Raw genomic sequence first — 23,204 nt, 5'->3', positions numbered from 1 at the left:
AATAAATGTGTGCCCACAGCTCCTTCCAAAACTGATCTATAAGCACGTTCCAAACCCAGGAGTTGCGAGAGTCCAGTTTAGGTGATAGAGCTCCCGGATAGAAGTTTCATAGGAACTAGCAAGTAGCCCCCACTGTTTTTACACTCAACAGAGAGATTGAGAAAGGCTTCCTATGGAGGATGAGGTTTTAGCTAGGACTTGAAGAAAGCCAGGAAAGGCAGGAGGCAGGAAGAGGAGGGGGCGCATCCCAGACATGAAGGACAACTCACCAGAGGAAGTGCCCTGCTTTGGGGGATGGAGTTTCTCCTTTGAGGAGCAACAAGGAAGCCATCCTCACTGCATCACTCACCATATGGGGAGGGTGGAAGGTGTGAGAAGACTGAAAAGGTTGGGGCAACTTACGGAGGGCTTTGAAGGTCAAACGGAGGGTTTTATATTGGATACTTGAGTTGATAAGGAGCCTCTAGAAGGGATTGAGTAAGGGGAGGGCGGCATGATCAGACTAGGGCTTTAGCAAGATCACTTTAACATCTGAGGAGAGGATGCACCTGAATGAGGAGACACTTGTGGCAGGGCCATCCACTGGCCAGCTATTATCAAATGAGATTCTATTTGTAAAGCACTTAGCACAGCCCCTGGCATATAATGGGTGCTTAATACATGCTTGCCCTCCGGACAGCTAGGTGGCGCAGTGGATAGAGCACCGGCCCTGGATTCAGGAGTACCTGAGTTCAAATCCGACCTCAGACACTTGACACTTACTAGCTGTGTGACCCTAGGCAAGTCACTTAACCCCCATTGCCCCACAAAAAAACAAAAATAAAAATAATAAATGTTTGCCCTATGACAACAGTACACGTGGGAGATGAGGAGGGCCTGCACACTAGCAGCTTCCCAGCACAACAGTAACAGGACCACTTGTCCCTTCCTATCCCTCACTGGGGGAACTGGGGTAGGGCTCCAAGTCAAGCCTCTATAGGGAGAGGGATCACACCTACCTTTTTTCCACCTCTTCTTTGGCCTCCCCACACTGAGACACTTCCCTCTCTGTTTCTTCAGTCCTTTTTGTATTGTCTTAGCTCTGTGAAACAACCTGTCACTGTAGTGACAACTCATTTTCTCCTTCTCCCCTGCCCCCAGGGGAGGGAGCAGTATAGAGAGAGAGTTACACCTAACACCTAGCTTCACTTGCCTCTGAACCAAGGGGAAACCAAGAAAATTCCAAAAGTTACTAGCGGCGTTCCCATCTCTGTCTCCTCAAAAGTCAGAAAAATTCAACCTGACATACAGGTTACCCTCACAGTTAGAGTACAGCACTTTGCCTGTGTGTGATAGACTTTGTAAACGCTTCTCCTCCTTCAGACAAATCCAGTCTTCCTTCTGAGTCAAATAGACCCAGTGGATTATTAGATTTTAGAGTATGAAGAGGCACTCAGAATCACCTAGTCAAATCCCCCCTTCCTCCTTTTTACTGATGAAGAAAACTGATGTCCAGAAAAGGGAATTTACTTGTTCAAGGTTACACAGGTATTAGGTGGCAGAGCTAAGGTGTGACCCAGGTCTTTGGACTCCAGATCTAGTGCTGATCTAACCATACCCTACTTCATTAGGTTAAATGATTTGCCCCAAAGTCACAAAACTATCAGATCCAGGAGTCTACTAAGACTACCCCTAACTTCAAGGATACCTTCCACTTTACTGCCTTATTTGGCCAATCTCACAGGGGTCATTATTCCCTAGTAAATGACTCTCCAAGGTCTAAAAATAAAGGGAAGATAGCTTTGTATTCTTTCACCTTCTTCAGAAACCATGGCAGTTGTCAAGGAATAGAAGTTCAAGTGCAAGCTCATATCCCTAAAAGCCACACAATGAGTGCCTCTTTGTATTTGTTACTTCTCTCAGTCTCAACTGTTTTAAACCAGATATATAGAAAACAGCTTGAGAAGAGACTTAGAGAGACAGAAAGTCTCAGAACCTTCAAACATTTGAAGGTCTATTATGAGGGTAAAGAGAATAGACTTTTTCTCTCCTTGGTCCCAAAGGAAAAAATGAGTAGCAACAAAGAGGTGGAAATGTTGGAGAGGCAGATTTTGCTTCTCTTCAGTATTAGAAAGTTGTTCCTAACAGCTTGAGATGTCATGAAATGAAATAGGTTGATTGCTTTGAAGTGGGAGTGAACTCCCCATCACTGGACATAGTGATTTCTCTATCTCTGGCAATGTTTAAGTATACATCAGGAACACTGTAGAGGAAATACCTGTTGTAGATGGGAGTTGAACTAAGTGACTTCTGAGGTACCTTTCATCTTTGATGTTATTTACCATCTGAGATTCTGGTATTCTTTAAAATAACAAAAGGATTATTCTGGAGAAAAGGAATTAGGCCTGTTCTGCTTGACCCCAGGGGGTAAAACTAATGAAATGATTAGGTTTTGCAGAGCAGGTGATTTCATTTCAATGTAAGAGAAAACATCTTAACTAAATCTCAAACTAGAATGGGACTAGCTCTGAAGCTACTGAGTTTTCCATCACTTGAAGTCTTTAAACAGAAGCTAGATGACTGCTTTCCAGGTATGTCGTAAGAAGGGATACCTGTTTAAAAATAGGGTGGGGTAGATGGATTCCAAGATTCCTTCCAACTCTGAGATTTGAAGAGTCTATAGTGTCTAAGCAGAAGCTGAAGAGCCACCTGTCAGAAATGTGGAGGAGGTAACTCTTGTTCCAAGACAGAGGCTGCCTTCATTGCTGAGGAGGTGGTTCCTGTTCTGAATCAGAGGCTGCTGTGACCTCTAAGGCTCCTTCGAAAAGTTTCTATGTTTCTAAGAAGTCTGGATGGAACCCATATCCTGGGTAGCTGGGTCTAAGGGTAAAAAAAGACATTTTGGGGGATAAATTCTTCTATGCAAGAAAAAACAAACCAAAGAACAGCTTATAAGAAATGAAATCTAGGAAAACTCAATTGCCATATGTGAAATAAAAAAACAGCTTAAGGAATGTCATGGGTTCAATTTTTCCATGTATATAATGTTTAGTTTAAACAAATGAAATCATCTTTTCCTTGAGAGCAAAAATCATAAAGAACATTGACCCCAGCAAGGGCAATGTTTTCTCTCAATTAGCAATTATGAAGGTGCCTTGGAATGAAGGAGGATACAGCCAGATATTGTTAAAGCTACCTCCTCGTCATTTAGCTAACCAGTGCGCCTTCCCCCAGCACACCTAGCTGCCTATATGGTCTATTATCTATCTATGGCTTCCTAAATTCAGGAATCCTCCGTGTTAAGCTGGGTTCTGTCCTCAATGTCTAATATCCTTTTAGATGGGAAAAGGGAAGGGACTAATACAAGAAGGCTTGTAATGAACAACAGTGTAGGGCCCTGAACTTAGGAAAAGAACATACTGGTGCATTGACACTAATGTCCAGAGTCAGGCATGTAATCCTGGCCCCAGAAATTGGGAGCAGCATTTGAATGAGACAAAAGAAGTTATTTGTTGTATGGGAAATGGAGACTGATCTTGTGCTTGTGCCTTGAGGTGAGAATTGGCTAAGTAGAAAGGAGTCCGGGTTGGGGCAAGGTAGGGCCAAATTCTTCCCCAAAACGGGTAAACCCAATGGGTTGCAGAATGAGCAGAGAGCCAACAAAGCCAGATCAAGACAGGTGAGGGGGTGAGGTCAATACCCAATTCTCAGAACTTTCCCCTCAGGATAGAAAATAAAAGGCATCATTGTTTCCTTTGGCCATCTACACATGATGAGAATTTTCTCAAATGTTTGTCCAAAGTGATATTCAAATGGAATGGAATATTATTGTGTAGTAAGAATGATGAACATGAGAGATTCAAAGAAACTTGTGGAGTGATATGTTAGGATCAAGGGAACAATATGCCTAATGACTATAACTGTGTGAATGAAAAGATCACTAAAAAGATAACCAGTTCTTAATAATTTTAAAACAAATAAGTGTTCTCGAGAACAGACAATGAAATACACCTCCCTCCAGTATACATTGAATAAAGTGGTCACCCTATCAGATGGTTTTGCTTGTTTTTCTGTGTCACAAGGGAAGTTCCAATTTGAAGGGATGAATATTTTTTTCCAGAAATGCCTGAGATAAAATCAAAAGGTATCAATAAATGTATTTTTAAAGTTCGTTTAGAGAATCTGGTTTTGACAGAGATGCTCTGCATCAGAAACACACTTCATCTTTAATCATTCATGTGCAGAGGCTGTTGGAGATCCTTGCAATCAGGGACTGGGCAGCCAGTCATCTTTACTCTTCTGAATTCTGTGCTGGTTCCTAGAGAGAAATGTAATGAACCCCAGCTCTTTTCTTCAGCATATCTCTTTTCCCTCCAGAGATCTGAGGGGCTCATGTGATCCAATAAAAACAGCTAAAATAGCATTCATTTAGCCATTATTCATGGAAAAATGAGTGCACTCCTTGGGGATGGTCCTAATCCATGGTCAGTTTTTCCAAAGGCCTGTGCCCCTAGGCGGTGTGGGCTGTGTCATCAGTATCTCATTGGAACCTCATTATTATCAAACACACATTGAGAAATAACAAAAGCCAGGCCAGTCAAATGACTGAAGTTGAAATGGGTATAAGTAGAGTGTGTCTTCTAGAAAACACAAAAGCCCCCAGAACTTGGAGTTCCCAGGCTCCCCGGGGGGATCTAGTGGAAGGACAGGGATGGGACAATGAAGACTTTCTGGAGCAGAGCCTGCTGGCAGGAAGGCTCTCAGCTAAGTGGAGGTTCTCAAGGTAGTGGGGAAGGGGAAGGTCAGAGCCTAGCAGTTGTTCTCCATGGCACTTGAATGATTTAGTGAAAAGAACACTGGATTTGGAACCAGAGAACTCTCTGTGGTTTGAATCCTGCTTCTGCTGCTTCCTATCTGCATAACTATGGTTAAGACTCTTTACCTTTCTGCGTCTCAATATCCTCATCTATAAAAAGGAATAAATTGTACTAAATAGAAGACTAGAAAAGATGAAGCTTCTTTTCAATTATAAATCTCGTGAGTCCTATGAAGAACTTGGACCAAAAGATCAGCTTTGAAATTAGACCAAGGGAGGTGATGCTTAATTGTCTTAATTGGTTAACTCCTACAGGGACTTTGAGGAATTGATCATGAAAAGGCCTATTAAAGAAGGGGGGGGCAGCTAGGTGGCGCAGTGTATAGAGCACCGGCCCTGGAGTCAGGAGTACCCGAGTTCAAATCCGGCCTCAGACACTTAATACTTCACTAGCTGTGTGACCCTGGGCAAGTCACTTAACCCCAATTGCCTCACTAAAAAAAAAAAAAAAGAGAGGGGGCATTGTAAGAAACATGTGAGGCCAGAGACTGTTTCCTACCTTCAAAATCCCACTCAAATTCCACTTCCTCCAATCAGGCTTCCCTGACTATGGTATTAGATCAAAACTGTCAGGAGCCACTAGGCACACCAAGCTTTGGAGAGTTGGGACATGAGGAGAGTCTACCATAATTCATAATGCTATGGAATTTTTAGAATTATGATACCACAGCTTTATTTTTAAATGTGTCCATTTTTAATATAGGGATAGGTACTAGATCTGTGATTTCATTGATGTTGGTAACTTCAAATCTAGAAATTTGTTCTACCAATGCATCTTTTTTTTTGGGGGGGGGTGAGGCGATTGGGGTTAAGTGACTTTCCTAGGGTCACACAACTAAGTGTCAAGTGTCTGAGGCCGGATTTGAACTCAGGTCCTCCTGACTCCAGGGCCAGTGCTCTATCCACTGTGCTACCTAGCTGCCCTTCTACCAATGTATCTTAGCACCTTCTCTATAACTTAGTCTTTGAAAGTTACCTAGAACACTGACGTTCTCAGTATACCTAAAACTAACTTCCTATATGACCTAGGGCAAATTGTTTAACCTCTCTATGAGCCTCAGTTTCCTTATTTGTAAAAAGAGGAGTTAGACTGGATGATATTCCATTTCTAAATCCAATGATCCAGGGGCATCTAGGTGGCGCAGTGGATAAAGCACCGGCCCTGGATTCAGGAGAACCTGAGTTCAAAGCTGGCCTCAGACACTTGACACTTTAGCTGTGTGAGCCTGGGCAAGTCACTTAACCCTCATTGCCCTGCAAAAAAAAAAAAAAAAAATCCAATGATCCCTTCTAGCTCTAGTATTTAGTGATTCTGGGTTTACTCATTTCAAGTCATGAGATTTAGAGCTTGATGACATTTCAGAAATCAGTCTAATCCAATCCCCTTCATTTTATACATGAAAAAACAGAGGCTCAGGAAGGTCAGGTGATTTGCTTGAGGTCCCACAGGTAGTAAGTGATAGAGCCAGGATTTAAGTAACCTGCCCAGGGTCATGTACCAGTACGTGTCAGAGGTGGGATGTTAAGTCAGATCTTTTCTGACCAGCTTTAGAGCCAGCACGCCATGTTGCCTAGCACATACTAAGCATTTAACAGGTGTTTGTTCAATGTTTTTAAAATATGGTACAGGTAGGGGCAGCTAGGTGGCGCAGTGAATAAAGCACTAGCCCTGGATTCAGAAGGACCTGAATTCAAATCCGGCCTCAGACACTTAACACTTACTAGCTGTGTGGCCCTGGGCAAGTCACTTAACCCCAATTGCCTCACCCCCCCCCAAAAAAAAATATGGCACAGGCTCTGGGACTATTCTCCCATGCTGTATTCACATTGTCAGGCTGGATCCTCAGCGGGCAGCTTCTATAGCTCTTCTTAGAGTGCTAGGGGTAGCCCTGTGGGGTCTGAGGTGATGATTTTCTAATGCTATAGCTCACAATACCCCCACTGGTATGCTTCCCTCACTGACTATCAGTGACACAATCAATCAGCCAGACTTCATTGGTTTATGGTATTAATTATGATAAGATAGTTGGGATAAGACAACCCTCAGAAAGACTGTGAAATGCTCTCCCACAAGTATATACATAGACCAGGCTGAAGCTCAGAAAGCACAGGTGGCAAAGGGGGACAGTCATTAAATGAAAGAGAAAAAAACTTGAACAATGAAGCATTGTTATTGAGAATAGAATTTAGAATAAAGTTATTGAAGGGAACAGATGCTTAATTAATAAAAGAGCCACTCTGAGATAATTTTGTGGATTTGTTTAAAGAAACCAGTATAGCCCTGCTTCCAATTTCATTTTTCTCCCCTTTCCTGTTGTACTTCTCCACAATTTTCCTTCCAGACCTGTCCTTTGCAATATTTTAAAGTTATTTTTAAATTTTTAAAATTATTTTTATTTATTTCATTAAATATTTTCCATTTACATTTAACAAAATTTTAACAATCATTTTTAAAAAACTTTTGAGTTCCTAATTCTCTCCCTTCCTCCCACCCATCCCCCCTCCTTGAAAAGGCAAGTAATTTGATATCAGTTATAATTGTGAAGTCATATTTCCACATCATTCACGTTGTAAAATAAAACAATAAAAATAATGTTTTTTAAAAGTATGCTTTAATCTGCACTCAGAGTTCATTAGTTCTCTCTCTGAGGGTGAATAGCATTTTTCATCAAGGGTCCTTTGGAACACTGGGTCTTGGATCATTTTCTTGATCAGAGTATCTGTTTTTCAGCTGTTACTCATTCTCACAATATAGCTTACTATGTACCATGTTCCTTCGCAAGTATTTTGAAGGGTCCATATCCTGTTCTAAATCCCATCCTAGTCGTCTTTTCTTTACCTAATTGGTAGAGAAGTTTAGGGACCAGTTTCTTGGGTGGGACAAAGACCCAAACTGACTCTTGGATTCCCATAAATTTCCCCTGGGCTATAAAAGGGATAACATTAGCTGGCATCTCCACCCCTATTCCCTATGCCTCCATTGTTTACATTCATGCTTTCTAATGGCTCTCAACTAATCTTACTAAGGTTTTAACTCCTTCATTCAATATTCATTCAACAAACATTTATCAAATGCCTATTATAAACAAAGCATTGTGTTAAGCACCAGGTCTAACTATTATTTAAGATATTTTCTGAGTTTAGAATCATGGAAAGTCAAAGGAGGAAAGGACTTTAGAGGTTATATGTATGAACCCTCTCATCTTACAAAAGAGGAACCTGAGGGAAATGAAATGGCTATCCTGAGGTCACACAGAGAATTCATGGGTAGAACCTAGAGTTAAATCCAGGTTATCTGATTCCCCATCTAATATTATTTTTGCTAAGATGTGACACTTCTCAAGTGCATTCCATATTTTTAGAGGACTTCTGAGGAAGCTGGTGGTGGTGGTTTGGGGATTTAGAGCTTGATGCCATTTCAGAAATCAGTCTAGTCTAAGCCCCTTCCTTTTATACATGAAGAAACAGAGGTTCAGAAACAGATGATTTACCTAAGATAACACAGGTAGTAGGTGGTAGAGCCAGGAATCGACCCAAGTTTTCCAGCTCCAAATGCGGAGCTCTTTCTGCTACGTCAGGACGAAAAGGATGTATTTACTACCCTAAGGGTTTTACCATGGGCCACACAATAACAGGAAGGAATCAGTGACCAAGAAGGGACAGAAACCGTAGAGGGGACTCCCCCTCTTCTGTTTACACTTAAAAAGACAAAATCTTCCCTTGTTCCTGACACGTCTGAGAGAGCATCTGGTTTTCAGTGTGGGCCATTTCAGTTCAGGATCATCTGGGAGCAGAAATGCATGTTGACCTTTAAAAAAAAAAAAAAAAGGCCTTCACTGAGCCCAGCATGCCAGAGTGATTCACTCTGCAGGAGTCCTAAACACCAGCCTCACGCGTTGTTGTAGACGTGATAAACAAATCAAGTAACAAAGCCCATATGGTTGGTTCGCTTATTAAAAACTTTGTGAAAAACAAAAACAAACTCCAATCCTTTTAAATTCTGCTCCCTTTTTTTTTTTTTTTCATTTTGGAGATGGCAGGAATGTGACTTCCCTGACCTATAATAACATTTTGTTTGGGGCTAATAAATGACCCAGGCCCAGCTCCTTCCTCTAGGACCTCAGTTTGGGCAGCTACATTAGCAGCCTCTATTCATTCTCCTCATTCTTCCTGGAGTATGCAACAACTAAGACTCCCCTAGATTGAGGGTGAAGGGGTGAGGAAGGGTATGTGGCCAGCTTCCATCCCAGAGAAGTAGTTACTTCCTCCTCCATGCTCCAACACTACAAGGAAAGTTGCAACTTCATAGCATGTGTTAGCAATGGGTATGGAGATAGAGGAGCACATCTAAGCCGCACAGGAGAGTTGGATTCAGGGGCTCCCCCTATCTAAGCTGACTTATAAACACGTTTCAGTGTTAGTATACCCTTATTAGACCTGTCCATTTTTTGCAAGTTTCACAGTGGGAGAGTAATAGTAACAACAGTTCATAAACTAATATACAACAAATCCCAGGATAAGAAATACAGACCTCAGAACATCTTTGAGGATTCAACAAATAAACTGTACTGAAACTGGAGCATGATCTCAGCCAAAAACTGTTATCCCCAATTGCCTGCACATAACACGAATCCTTAAGAATTTAAGAACATTTCTACTAGATGTCATCGTGCCAAATATTCATCATCTTCAATCTATGTGGAACGAAAAACTTTCAAAATATAGAGACGTGGTGGAAGAAATCAAAACCACATGGGAGCAGGATGAAGTAGATGCCCTCCCCACTGTCCCGTCTGCTCCTAGAGTTGTCCCCAAGAGCTTTTCATTCATCCTACAGAAAACAAACTTCTATCACAACACTCATTCAATTACAAAAATCAGTTATTTTATACCCTTGTGTCATAATAGTACTCAGAACATTAAATCTAAAAGAATGATAGTGGGAAAGCTACTTGTCCCAATATTGTTGCTGTCTGAACTTCACCAAAAAAGATGATAAGAAAAAAATAATCATTACAATTGACATGTCTATAGCCCTTTGAGGTTTGCTGAGTGCTTTACACACAACATCTTGTTTGGTCTTCACAGCATCCCTGTAAGTTGGCATATTATTATTATTATTATTATTATTATTATATCTATTTTGTAGTTGAAGAAATTTAAGCCTGGAAATATTAAGTGACTGATCTATAGTCACATAACTAGTAAGTGTTAGAGTTGAGATTTGAACCCAGATCTTCCTGATTCCACATCCAGCACTCTATCTAGTGTGCTACACAGCCTTTCTGAATACCAAGAGAGTACATTCCAGTCATAGGGACCATAACAGAGTGATTTCTATTTTCTTTCCCACCTTTGTTGGTGTCATATATGCCCCTACTTGCTATACATTTGGGAAAGGCACTTAGAATTCATGTATTATAGATTTAGAGCCTTAAGGGACCTCAGTTATTTAGGCTAATCAACTCATTTTGCAGATAGATGAGTAAACTAAAGCTAGTAGAAATCAAGTGACTTATCCAAGGTCACACAGGTAGTAAGTGTCAGAACCAGGGTTTGAACGTGGGTCCTTTGAACTTAGGACCTTGAGATATAGTATTCATTCCACTATACCCCACTGCCTCTGTTTCACAGTCTTTTAAATGGATTCACAGCTAAGTTCTGCTTATGCTGCCCCAGAGGGTGTGGTCATGAGTCACACTTTCTCCATCTGTGAAATGGGCAAAATAAATAATTTCACTACTTACTTTACAGAATTGTTTGGAGGAAAGCACTTTGTAAATGTTAGAGCATTATACAAATGAACATTGGTGATAATATGTCTTAGATTCAGCCTGATCAATCTCTCATCACAGAGGCACTTTGCCCTACAGTGAGAATCTTTATAGCAGTATTAAGCTGTGTATTCTACCTTCCTGCTTCCTCCTCACCCCAGGTTCATCTCTCCCATAACTTTGTTCAGAGAATGACACTCTTGAGCCAGATGGAGATGCCCACACACAGTTCTCACTCTCTGTGGGCCAGGTTTGGCCACAGAATTCAGATTCACTGGCACTCACAGGTTAAGAAACCCTATGGGCTTTCCATATGCTTTATAATAGGTAATCTGCCCTTTGAGACTCTATGTCAATAAACAGGAATTACAGGCTTAACACTATGGCATTTGGAAATGGAAAGGACCTTAGAAGGGATCTAGTCCAGTCTTCTCATTTTGCAGATGAGAAAACCAAGTCTCAGAAAAGTGAAGTGACTTACTTAAGGCCTTTCAACAAATAAGTAGCAGGGCTAGGATTCAAATCCACATCCTCTCACTCCAAACCTATAGCTCTTCTCATGACTTTCCATTTTCCCAGGAACCAAGAACAAGATATGAGACCATTTTCCACTTCCACATTTGAGTGCCAGAAATGTATAGTGTTCAGGTGATCTGGGATGAAGTTGAGAATCCTCTGCCCAGACCCAGACCTTAACCCAGAACTCATCTCTGTATTTTATTCATCAAACCAGAAATAAGACAGAACCTGAGCATCCAGAAATGAGGGGACTAGATGGATGAGACTGTGTTGTTATGGGGACTAATTGGTCCGTAAGGGTCTCACTGTAGTGATCTATGCACAAGGTACTTTTAATAGTGTAAATGAATTGGGTCGTTATATGATCACACACCCGAGTTTTGTTCTGATTTTTTAAAAGTGTCTGTGCTTCTTAATGTAATGAAGTTAGTATATTTGGTGGGGTTTTATCAGAAAATGTGTGAGGAAGATCGGGAGATGGTTTCTTTAACCCTGGTGCTCTACTACCTTCACCATGAAATAACTGATTTCAATAGATGTTTTCAGGCTGAGTATAAAATACTCTTCCCCTTCAGGGAGGAAAATTTACATCTGAGTCCAGACCTTTCCCTGAAGAAGGACTACATCTCCAAAGTCACAGATCAAGAGTTAGAAACGATTTAGTCTAGCCCCTTCATTTTCCAGATGAGGAAACTGAGCATCAAGAGGTTGTGATTTGATTGAAATCACACAAGTAGTAAGAATCAGAGGTAGGATTTGAACCCAGGTCCCCTCCTCCAGAGCCAAAGCTCCTTCCACTGTACCACTCTGCTAATGATCACTGGCTCGGGGTAGAGGGATGGTAAGAGGAAAGAGGAGAGTAGAGAGGGAAGAGTTTGTCTCATGCTACCAAAAGCACCCCCTTCCCTACAGGGATTCTCTACAAGACCTAGAGAGGGCAGGATGCAATGTGCCAGCATGCTGGCCCCTAAGATAACATTGTCTGTAGAAAATCCAGGAAATAACTTCCTAGTTTTATGGGCAAAAGGAACTGCTAAATGAAAATTGCATCCAATCTGTCTTACAGCACTCATGATCCACAGTTGGCTTCCTAGCAAGGGCAAGGACAGGAAGGAAGATTCATTCATTCACTCACTCATTCATTCATTCATCCCATTTATTCATCCTCAGAATCTCAGAGTTAGAAGGGATCTCAAATGATATATAGTTCAATTCATACCTCACTGAGAATCCCCCTATACCATGCCCAGTGAGTAACCCTCCAGCCTTAGCTTAAATGCCTCTAATGAGAAGGGACTCAGTATTTCCTGAGGTAATCTATTCTACTTTTTTTTTTAATTTTTTTTTTTAGTGAGGCAATTGGGGTCAAGTGACTTGCCCAAGGTCACACAGCTAGTAAGTGTTAAGTGTCTGAGGCCGGATTTGAACTCAGGTACTCCTGATTCCAGGGCTGGTGCTCTATCCACTGCACCACCTAGCTGCCCCTAATCTATTCTACTTTGAGATGGATCTATTTTCCTTGAGTCAAAAATCTTTCTCAGCAATTTCTGCTCACTGCCCCAATTTCTATCTTCTGAGGCTATACAAAACAAATTGGCCTCCCCCCATTCCACGTAATACAGTCAATTTTCACATACTTAAAGATAATTATTATGTCCTATCTGTCTCCTCAAGCCTTGATTCCCCCCCAAAAAAAATCCATTAGGTACCCACTGGGTGTACATGCTATACTTGGCACTGAGAAAGAGATAAAAAATTTGGATAGGACATAGGCCCTATCCCCATGGAGCTTCTACTCTAGTATGAGGACAAAATACATATAACTGTAATAAACAGCATTTTGCAATCATGCTGCATAACAAAGTACCAAATGATGTCTAAACAGTAAAGTCATTACTGACCAGGAGTGGAAGGGAAGGAACTCACATAGGAGGTGGCATTTCAGTCAGGCTGCTCAAAAATTGCTAGATATTGCTAGCGGAGAAGCCCTTGGGAAATTGAATCTTAGCACTGAGGCCAGAGATTCAACTACAAAAAGTTTTTTTTGATCATTAATGCAGATGAAGAGATTTTTGTTTTTCTTGGTCCAACATTAATATTTAGAAAAGTTTTTATATTGCAATGGGCTTGTCCAACCAGTTGTGAACATATGTTTGGTTGGACACTACTCCTGTCAGCAGTCTAAAAAGCTGATTATGGCTTCCAGTGTTGTGCTCTGGCAAATCCATCTTTTATAAAAGAGCCAGTCCTTTTGGTGGGGATTTTTCAAAAAATATATAAAAGAAGTTTGGGGCATTGGTTTCTATCTATGCCATTGCACCACCCATTCTGTGAAATAGCTGGTTTCAGTAAATACTTCCTAGGCCTGAATCAGGGCTGAGATCCTTCCTTTATCTTCACATAAGTAACAGAGCCCACCTTCTGAACTGGCAGAAATTGGTTTTGGTTTTGGTTTTGGTTTCCTGTCAAGATCTGCCATTTTAGTCATGTTGAGAATACTGAATGTTGAAGAAATTCCTTTATTAATAGAGACCATTATCTGGTCCACCAGTTATAGTCTTAGAGAAGTGCCAGGGGCATTAAGCAGTCGAGTTACTTACCTAGGCAATACACAGCCAATAAGTGTTAGATAGAGCAGGGCTTCTTAAACTTTTTTCACTCGTGACCCCTTTTTGCCTGAGAAATTTTTACACAACCCTGGGTATATATGTATATAAAATAGGTATACATAACTTTTTACTGTTGCTAAATTTTTCATGATCCTTACATTCAGTTTCGTGACCCCATATGGGGTCCTGACCCACAGTTTAAAAAAGCTTTGAGAAAGAGGACTTGAACCCAGGTCTATCTGGGGTTAAGGTCTGCTTTATCTCCACTAGCCATACTACTTCTCATCAGACATAGGGAGGAAGTTAAAGTTTCCATAGCTAGTCCAAGAGTTTCAGCATCTGGATGAGTGAGATGAGCAGAACAAGAAGAACATTGTACACAGTATCAACAACATTGTGTGTTTATCAACTGTGATAGACTTGATTCTTCTCAGCAATACAATGGTACAAGATAGTTCCAAAGGACTCATGATGGAAAATGTTCTCCAAATCCAGAAAAAAAAAAGAACTGTTGAATCTGGATGCAGATCAAACCATACTATTTCTATTGTTTTTGTTGTTGTTTTTCTTTTTTGAGGTTTTTCCTTTTTGCTCTGATTCTTCTCTCATTACATGACTAATGCAGAAATATGTTTAATGTGATTGTACATATATAACCTATATCACATTACTTGCTGTTGTGAGATTAAAATTGGATATTAGATCATAAATCTACCCTACTTAACCTTTCCCTTAATTTATCTCCCAGACTAGTAAATGGAAGAAGCTTCTAGTTTTCTAGATAGAGCTTTTATTGTATGGTAGTCACAAGGTGATGTTGATTAGAAGGATAGGAAAGTAGAAATACAATACAAATCGTCTTAAGTCTAGGCTTAGTCTATATTCTGTATAAAACTCACCAAAAACCAAAGGCCACCTTTAGGGAGAGAGACCAAGTCAAGCGCGTGCTGTTAACCGAGAGCCGGGCCGAGTCAAACTCCAGTCCGCGTCTGTCTGTGCAGGGCAGCCAGGAGACCAGCGGAGCAGGAAAAAAGGCCCCATTTCCGTTCTCTCCTTGCCTTTTAAGCTCGCACCCCGGAAGTCGAGTGCTCAGCAGGCAATCTGGCGTGCGTCGCAGGTGGACTGGCGTGCGTAGCTCATGCTGTTGGTCTCCTCCCCAAAAGGGTGGTCCTAAAAAAATACCTGGCATCTCTCCATTATCTAACCGACTGTTAAAACTTTTTACCACACTGTCTTGGGGAGAGGGGGGAGGGAGGGGAGGGAGGGAGAAAAATTTGAAACAAGAAATCTTATAAAAACAAATGTTGAAAACTATCTCTACATGTAACTAGAAAATAATAAAATATTCATATGGGGAAAAAAAGAGTTTTGGCATCTGGTGTGCCCTGGGCTCAGGTAACACCCTGGTCCTAAGAGCATCCTAGAAAGCAGAAACTGTTTAGAGCTGCAGGGATACTTCTCCTTTATCTGTTTCTACCTATGAGATGCTACATATGCCTATAATGATGTCATTGCTAACCATCTCTACTCTGTCCTTAGGTCCCTCAGCTCTGTCAGGTGCCATGAGGTTCAGCCGGAGGCCAACCTGTCCTGATACGTCGATTGCTGCCAGCCTCCCCACACCCCCTGTCCCACGTCACAGGAAGAGCCACAGCCTGGGAAACAAGTGGGTGACTGCTCCCAACTGATCCTTGAAGTTAATTGCAGTGCCCTTCGGATTAAGCAGTTTGTACAGATCGGATATTATCCTTTTCCACTCTTTTCCCACTGACTTTTAGTGATTTCGTATAAGGGTCATTAACCTGAGGTCCGTGCATTTGTTTTATAAAAAGGTCTTGATTATTTAATCTTTTATTTATTTTTCAGTATGTGTTTTATTTTATCCATTGAAAAGCATTATTCTGAGAAGGGATCCATAGGTTTTGCAAGATTGCCAAAGGGGTCCATGACACACAACCAGGTTAATGCTCTAGGGGTTACAACAGTTCCTGACTCCTCAGAGGCTCATGTCTGTTCTCATCCCAGTCCAGAAAAATATAGTCCAGAAGATTTAGAGCTACAAGGGACCTCAGCAGTCCTCTTGTTCCCTTATTTTAAAGATGAGGAAACTGAGGCCCAGAAAGATTAAGGAAGAGGTATTAAGTAACTGGGCTGCAATTCATGCCCAGGCTCTTCCTACACCAAAGGGCCTGGACATGTGTAGAATGTAGATCTTCTCTAGTTTGGATATGTGTAGGAGGTATGCTATGATGCTAGTATTGGTTAACCATTCCGAAGAGCCTGGAGTCTCCCCTTGGGAATTCTTCTGAAATTCTCACACCAACCTCTGCTATGAGCCCACTGCAGGGAGGGGGTTGAAGGATGTTTAGCCAGTCCTCAGAAGAGGATTAACTCCTAGGTTTAGCTATAGCTTCTGGCCTTAGAACGCTCCCTACCTGGCTTAGTAAAAAATAATGCGGTTCAGAGATTTGCAACAGGTCACTTAGAATCCATACATCTTGTAGAATATTAGAGTTGAAAAAGAGCCTTAGGGGTCACCTGTGGGTTCATCTACCATATGCCAAACTATCATATTGGATCCAGCAAATTTCTAACCTATCTGAATTCTTTAGCAGTTCACTTACTCATTCATTCATTTGTTCATTCATTCAATAAATGTGGATTAAGTGCCTACCTATGGGAAGGTCCTATACTCTGTACTGGAGATACAAAAGAGAAAAATAATAGTTGGCTAGGGAGCTAGGAAGGTATCCCCCAGCACCAGAGCTCAAAGCCTGCCTGCCTGCCTCCTTTTCCTAAGTACTCCACCATGCCCTGTAGGGTCAGGGAACAGAACTAAAGAAGTGCTAATGGCCTTCATCTGTAGGACTTACTACAACTGCCACCCAGGCCAGAGAATGTTCTCAGTAGGCCTTTATCAGCAAAAGTGGTGAACAGAGTAGGGAAATACCTTCCTTAGTTAGCTGGAGAATCATAGGATTCATAGCTGAGAGGGAGGGGCCCGAGAACTTAAAGCTTGTTGGGATGAAAAAGATAACAGGATTTAGAATTGGAGGGAATCAGTTGGATCAGAGGATATGAGACCCTAAAAATCATCTAAATCCAAACCCCTCATTTACAGATAAAGAAACTAAGACCCCAAAAGGATCAGTGACCTGGAGAAGTAATGCCAGTGACATTTTTTTTTTATTTCAGTAGTGCTGAAACTTGAACCCAGGCTCTCTGAATTATTATCCAGTGCTCTTTCCACTATATCACAGTTCAAGTTGATAGAGCTCTGCTCCAACTACACAGGCCTAGGCAGGTGAAATGACTTAATCATAGCTAGAATTTATATGGCACTTTAAAGTTTGCAAATTGCTTTGCACATATTATTTCAGTTGATCCTCACAACCCTAGGATATAGGTGCTATTATTACCGCCCCCATTTTACAGATATGGAAACTGAGGCTGAGATGCATCATGTCCGCATAGTTACCAAGGTCACATAGGCAAAATTTGAATTCAAGTCTTTCTGACTCCAAATTCATCACTGTGTCACCTAGCCACCTCTGACTTACACAATGTCACAAATCTATATTAAGTAGCAAATCCAGGATGCAAGCCTGTGACCTCTAACTCCAAATCATAGCAATTAGAGCTAGAAGGCACAACTAGGTCCCAATGAATACAAATAATGAATCCTCTGAAGTAGTCACATTATTAGATTCTGCACTGCATATTTCCTTTGGGCTGGACCCAATTATCCTTTCTCACATAATCATAACTTCAGATAATTCAAATTTGGGTACGTAGGGCCACTTCAGGGGAATTCCATATCTTCATTAATTGGGACCTAGCTATTTCCTAAAAGTGGTTTTCTTTAATCCCTAATATACAAGCCCATGTCCTTTAATCCCAAATCATCAGACTATAGAGCTAGAAGGTACCTAAAAGATGACCTAGTTTAACCCCATCATTTTACAGAAGGGTAGACTGAGACCCAGCTAGAAGAATAGCCTTGCCTTAAGTTGCAAGCAGGTTAAGCAACAAAGCTAGGTTGCAAACCCATACTTTCTCACTCCAAATCATAGGAATAAGAGCTAGAAGGTACCTTAGAGATGATCATTTTACAGAGGAGAAAACTGAGGCCCAGAGAAGAGATGTGACTTGCCCAAGATCCTACAAGTAGTAAAGAAGCAGATTGGGGTTGAAGCCCAAGCCCCAAGACTGGACTCTTTCTACTACTAGGAAAGGTCTCTGTGGCTCCTAGGCCCTGGGTGCCTGGACAAATCTGCATTGGAGACCAGAGAAAGGACTGGATGGTGATAATGTAGATGCCTAAGGGCTTCTGCCTTTTTTCTCCCTTTCCAGTATGATGTGTCAGTTCAGTGTAGTTGAGAGTAAAAGTGCAACGTTCCCATCGGAGAGACCTCGTCACCTGCTGGATGACAGTGTTCTAGAGCCCCAGAGTCCAGGCAGGGGCCAGGGCCGGGGCCTGCCCCTCACCTCCTCTGCTGTCACCAATGGACTCTCCTTAGGTAAGACTCCCCCGGCCTGGGGGCAGGCGGGACGCAAACTGTTTGCTCCGTGTCTGTCTCTGTGTGTCGCTGTGGAAAGCACAATGATGCCTGTCCCTTCAGCCAAGCTCAGTCTCCGGGCCCCAAAGATGTGTCCGTTAGGAAGAATTCTGGTGCCCCTTAGCACCTCCCTCATCTTCCAAGGTCTGGGCAGCACATAAGGCTGCCCTGTGATCTCCTTCCTGAGCCTTCCCCTCCTGCCAGATGTGTTCATCTGGGCCCAGACTAGGTACAGTTGTGGTTCAGTTGTGGCAGAAGTTATATTGCCAAAAATCAAAACTAAAAGAGTACTGGCCATAAGCCAGCAACTCATTAAGAAGCAACTGGCTTCTATAATAATGGCCATTCTGGTCACATGCCAAAGGGTTGGCAACCCTAAGCAGGAGCCATTGATGGCCTTAGAGGAACCACCTCTCAGAGGGAGCAGCAACAGCAGGAGATGGCCAGACTCCCAAGAGAGCTCTGGGCTGAGTTCAAAGACTTAGCCATCAGTAATGCCCAGCAGACCATCTGTGGCCCATTCTCTGGATGCCTTCTCTAGCTCTTGTCCTTTACCAGGAATGTAGGCAGCAAACTCTCATTCTCAGAAGGAACTCTTAGTCAGCGTTCTCAGCAAAGGCTAGAATACTTACTAGCTTCAAAATTCTACCCCAAGAAGCCGCCTAAGACCTCAGAATACAGAGTCTGAGCCAGAGGAAATCTCAGGAGTGTCCTAAGCAAAGACAAGGGAGAGATATCCCTGGGGCACTTTGAGGTCCCCATTGGCATCTGTTTGAGTTTTCCCTAAATAAGAAAATTTTATATTCAAAACAACAAGCATTTATTAAGCTTTTACTCTATGCCAGTCATTATGCTAAACATTAGGAATACAAAGAGAGGCACAATTAGTGCCTGCCCTCAAAGAGCCAACAATCTGATGATCTAATTTAGAGAAAGATTTGTCAAGTCAAATGGACTTTTTCTGACCTGCTCCTAGAAAATGGCAATTGTGCCAATGGAAAGGAAGCTATGTATTGACAGGGTGGGGAATGAGGCCTGAGAGCAGAGTGAAAAGGATGTCTAGATAGTGGCTGACTGGAGTCTGTGGTCTAAGAACTGGGTGAGGACTGTGTGGGTTCCGGATTCAGGCCAGGGGCCAGATGCCTGGGCAGAGGTGGTTTGATTTTGATGACAGAACCTTTCATTCAGAGCCTGCCAAGGGAATGTGAATTAGATGGATCGTAACGGAAGCATCATTTGCTTTAAACAAGTGACCATCTTTTAGCTGTTTTGCTCCTTCCTTGTCCCTGCTGCTTCTATAATCTGTGTATGTGCCCGCCCGTCTGTCTATCTGTCTGTCTCTGCTTTCTACCCTCCCTCAGTGACCCAGCCCTCTGGTCTGTCCCTTCCCTGGGACAGACAGTTTAAATCCTGGGATGGTAGCAGACCCAGAAGCTCATGGGCTGAGAGCCAAGGGAGGGCTGTCTAGGGTACAGTGAGAATCTAAGGTCTGATCGGATATGTAAGTGCCCCAAGTTGCCACATCACATAATTTTTTTGTCCTGAAGATTTCTTTACAGAAAGGAATCAGATCCCAATGGTAGGATAGCAAGAGCCCTTGTTATCATTCATTCTAAGGGGTAGAGACTGTTCACATGGACAATCTGGCACATAGGAGTTAAAATATCACCCCCTCAAATATAACACATGCTCTATGAGCCTCCCAGGGAGGCCCCATCTATTCCAATATGTGCGAAGAAGGTCCCCTCTTAAGTATTTTCCATAATAGTATCAAATTGAAAAAGAATGAGTAACCATTTTTTAAAGTCCAGTTACTTGATGCAAAGCATGTTATCTTTTTGCTCATTTCATTACTTCTACAACAATCTATGCTTTGATTGCCTTGGTGTGGCTACCTCCTCATCTCCTACAGACCCCTACCCACTGGACTGTCATGGCCAAGGCCCTCTGATAAATCCCTCTAGGTTCAGCTTAGGCTGGTTCTCAGATGGCAGACACAGGCTCTCACTGGATAATATTTAAATATTTTTCGAGCTTGATTGGACCTACCAGAGCTTGTTCTCTGCTGGCCTAATCCTTTGGCAGCAGCATCAGGCATTAAAGGAGGACAAGATTTTTTTTTAAGACCGGAAAACATTTTATGGGAGCATCCTCTCCCCACCAAGCTCCTCAAAGGGAGTGTGAGGAGGAATGGGATGGAAAAGCCAGTTTCCTCTTGTCTGCTTTCTCTTTGGGTCCTGTTATCAAACATAGCTTTAGGATTCTGAATAGGATTAAAAACAGGCCATCTTGATTGACGATGGCCAAGTTAGAATCATTGAAATAAAAAATATTCAAAGCCAAGACTTGGGTTTCATCTAAAAGCTTAAGAAGAAGAAACTCCAAGCAGAAGCAGAGGATGGGGGTGGGGCCAGTGCTGTGTCACAGGGGACCCTAAGAGGATGTTTGGGGTGAGTAAGTTACTCCTGGGAGTCCTAAAAAGTGCAGTAGAATCTAAATTGGAGATAAACAAGACTTTCCCATAAAAGGAGCTTTCTAAGCTGAGTCAAAGGCTTAGACTTGGTATTAAATGTCCAGAAAGGAGCGCTCTAGAAGAAAAAACTATATAGAGTGCAACACAGTAACTACATTGTTTTCCCTATCACTTTTTCTGAAAGAGTCTTTTAAGTGGTTTACAACATAGAGATGAAATATCCCATCATCTTCAGTGTCCATCCTAGGCTGCTATACCATCCCCCCCCAACCCCAGGGAAAAGTCACATGGCATTTTAGTCTGGCTCTGATTACTTAGGCTCTAAACAAGGACCCATGCCTCCAAGAGCCATTGTGGGGACCGCTTTTCCCATCTCTATCCTGTGCTCCTCTCTCTCCCTCTGACTTTCCTCTTTTTCTCTCTCTCCTTCTACCTCCCCCACCCTTCTCTCTCTCCCTCTCTCTTCCCCTTTCTCCCTTCTTCCCCCTCTTCTCATTTCCTCCCCTCTTCTTCTTTTCCTCTTCTGATATTTCACCTCTCCTTCTTTTCTTCATCCCTAACCTAAGCTTTAGATCTGCCCAGGGCGCCCAGCAGTCCTATAGAACGAGAGGGGAGACAAGAACTTTGAGTCAAAGGAGAGCATCTTGTAATCCTTTCTGGAGTCACCTCCTTTCTGAGTCTGCCCTAAGAATCTCATCGAAAAGCCCTCCCTACGCTCCTACACTTTGTCAGCATCAGGGAAGTGCTAGAAGAGGCATGGCCATGTGTGAGGAGGGCCCTTGTCCATAAAGACCAGACAGCTAGCTGAAAACAATCATTTTTCAGGTTGAGAAGCCTTGAGCTCCTGGAACTTGAAGTGAAGCCCCAAGTCAGGCACTGTGTCACAGTGCCCTCTACCCAGAAGATTTGCCACTGCAAGGGCAGAGGATATGGCAGACATGCTCCTATCACCCTTTTGCTTCCTTGCCTTCCCTTAATGATCTCACTCAGTGGCTGCTGGAGCCTAAGATCTTAGCAGCTGGGTTAGACTAGGCCAAGCAAATATCACATTATCAAGGAACACAAATATATTTAAGCCCTGACTCCTTCCTTGCCAACCCAGGTGAGACTCTTCTTCACGTGAGGTATTAAGTCCCTATAACCTCTGACTAAGGCTTGTCTAAGAGAACAGGAAAGGGCTCAGATGTTGTTGTCAAAAACACAGCTTTACTGATACAAAGTCATCATTTTCCAACCCTTTGCTTATGTCCTCAGGCAGTCAGTCCAATCCAAAGTCTAATGCCCAAGGCTTTTCCCAGGGACACACACAGGAAAGACAAATCTCGAGAGCCATGCTACTTTGACATGAAGTGGCCTACGTCTCTTGCTGTCCTATCCCTCTTTCCAATAAAATCACTCCTATAACCACAGTATGAAGGCTGGTTCTTTAAATATGTACATGGAGATCTGAGCTATTCTCTATTTTTATATGTTTCCTATAGGCAACTTCAAGGTAAGAGAAAGGTTAGCATTCTCTGCAAAATTGCTGCCAGTAGCTGCTGCCTTGTGTTTCCATAACTAAAATACCCTACGTCCTTGATTGTGGCAATCCAAAGGTCCCCTCACACTCAGCCCTCCGGGGGCTTTTAAACTTCTCTGTGGCTGTCAGGGAATTAAAAAGGCATGCATGGCCCCAATCCATGCTGATGGGCAGATGAATGCCAAGAGGAAGGAGCTAAGTATATATTAGGACTCACCACTGGCAGACCTCTGGACAAATCTAGTGCCCCCAATATTGGAAATACTAAGGAGAGAAAAAGAATATGGGACCAGGGCATCACTCCACCTGCCTTCTGGGCACAGAAGGATATTTTGAGGGCAGGTCAACAGGAGAAAACAGAAAAAGCAATCAAAGTGCCACTCCTCATTTTCACCCCAGATAATTAGCTGACTGCTGAACTACTTCTTAGAATTTAACAGAATAGATCTAGAACTCTGAAGCTTCTCCTGCCCTGCCTGGAGCACTTTCCTTTAGAACCCCCAGGGCCAGAGCATTATCACCGGCTATGATGTGAAATGTTCATTTACCTATGTTCCTTTTCTAGGCAGTAGTGAAAGCTCAGAGTTTAGTGAAGAGCTGTCTTCAGGGCTGGAAAGGTGAGTGTGGGTTGAACACCCTGAGCTTCCCTCAGTCCCCAGCAGCAAGGACCTTGCTATCTCCTTGGCCCGCCTTTAGGAACAGCATGGAGCAAACGATGTGTGGGCAGTGTACCTATGGACTAGCTCTCAGAGACTGAAGAATGGTGCAAAATCTTTTGAAAACCATTAGAAGGATTTCAAAGACTCAGCCAAGTGCTTGTCTGTATGACTGTGTTCTCCCCAGGGGTCAGCCCTTGGGACCAGAGATTGGGGGTTACAGGGAAGTGAAAAGAGATG

General features: G+C 42.5%; 1 protein-coding gene across 2 annotated transcripts in view; it reads left to right on the top strand.

Moving 5' to 3' along the window:
* Positions 1–23,204, top strand: part of RALGPS1 (Ral GEF with PH domain and SH3 binding motif 1) — a 632,069-nt gene that overhangs the window by 560,656 nt on the left and 48,209 nt on the right. Inside the window, exons 13-15 of one of the 2 annotated variants that reach the window (XM_043981905.1) lie at positions 15,297–15,423; positions 18,111–18,277; positions 22,874–22,925. In XM_043981905.1, coding sequence (XP_043837840.1) covers positions 15,297–15,423; positions 18,111–18,277; positions 22,874–22,925 — 346 coding nt within the window. The remainder of the gene's footprint in view (positions 1–15,296; positions 15,424–18,110; positions 18,278–22,873; positions 22,926–23,204) is intronic. The other variant, XM_043981906.1, reaches the window with a different exon arrangement.

This window comes from Dromiciops gliroides, chromosome 2 (assembly GCF_019393635.1).
Source record: "Dromiciops gliroides isolate mDroGli1 chromosome 2, mDroGli1.pri, whole genome shotgun sequence".
NCBI lineage: Eukaryota > Metazoa > Chordata > Mammalia > Microbiotheria > Microbiotheriidae > Dromiciops > Dromiciops gliroides.
The sequence above is the reverse complement of the archived record's forward strand: the minus strand, read 5'-3'. Positions and strand labels throughout refer to the sequence as shown.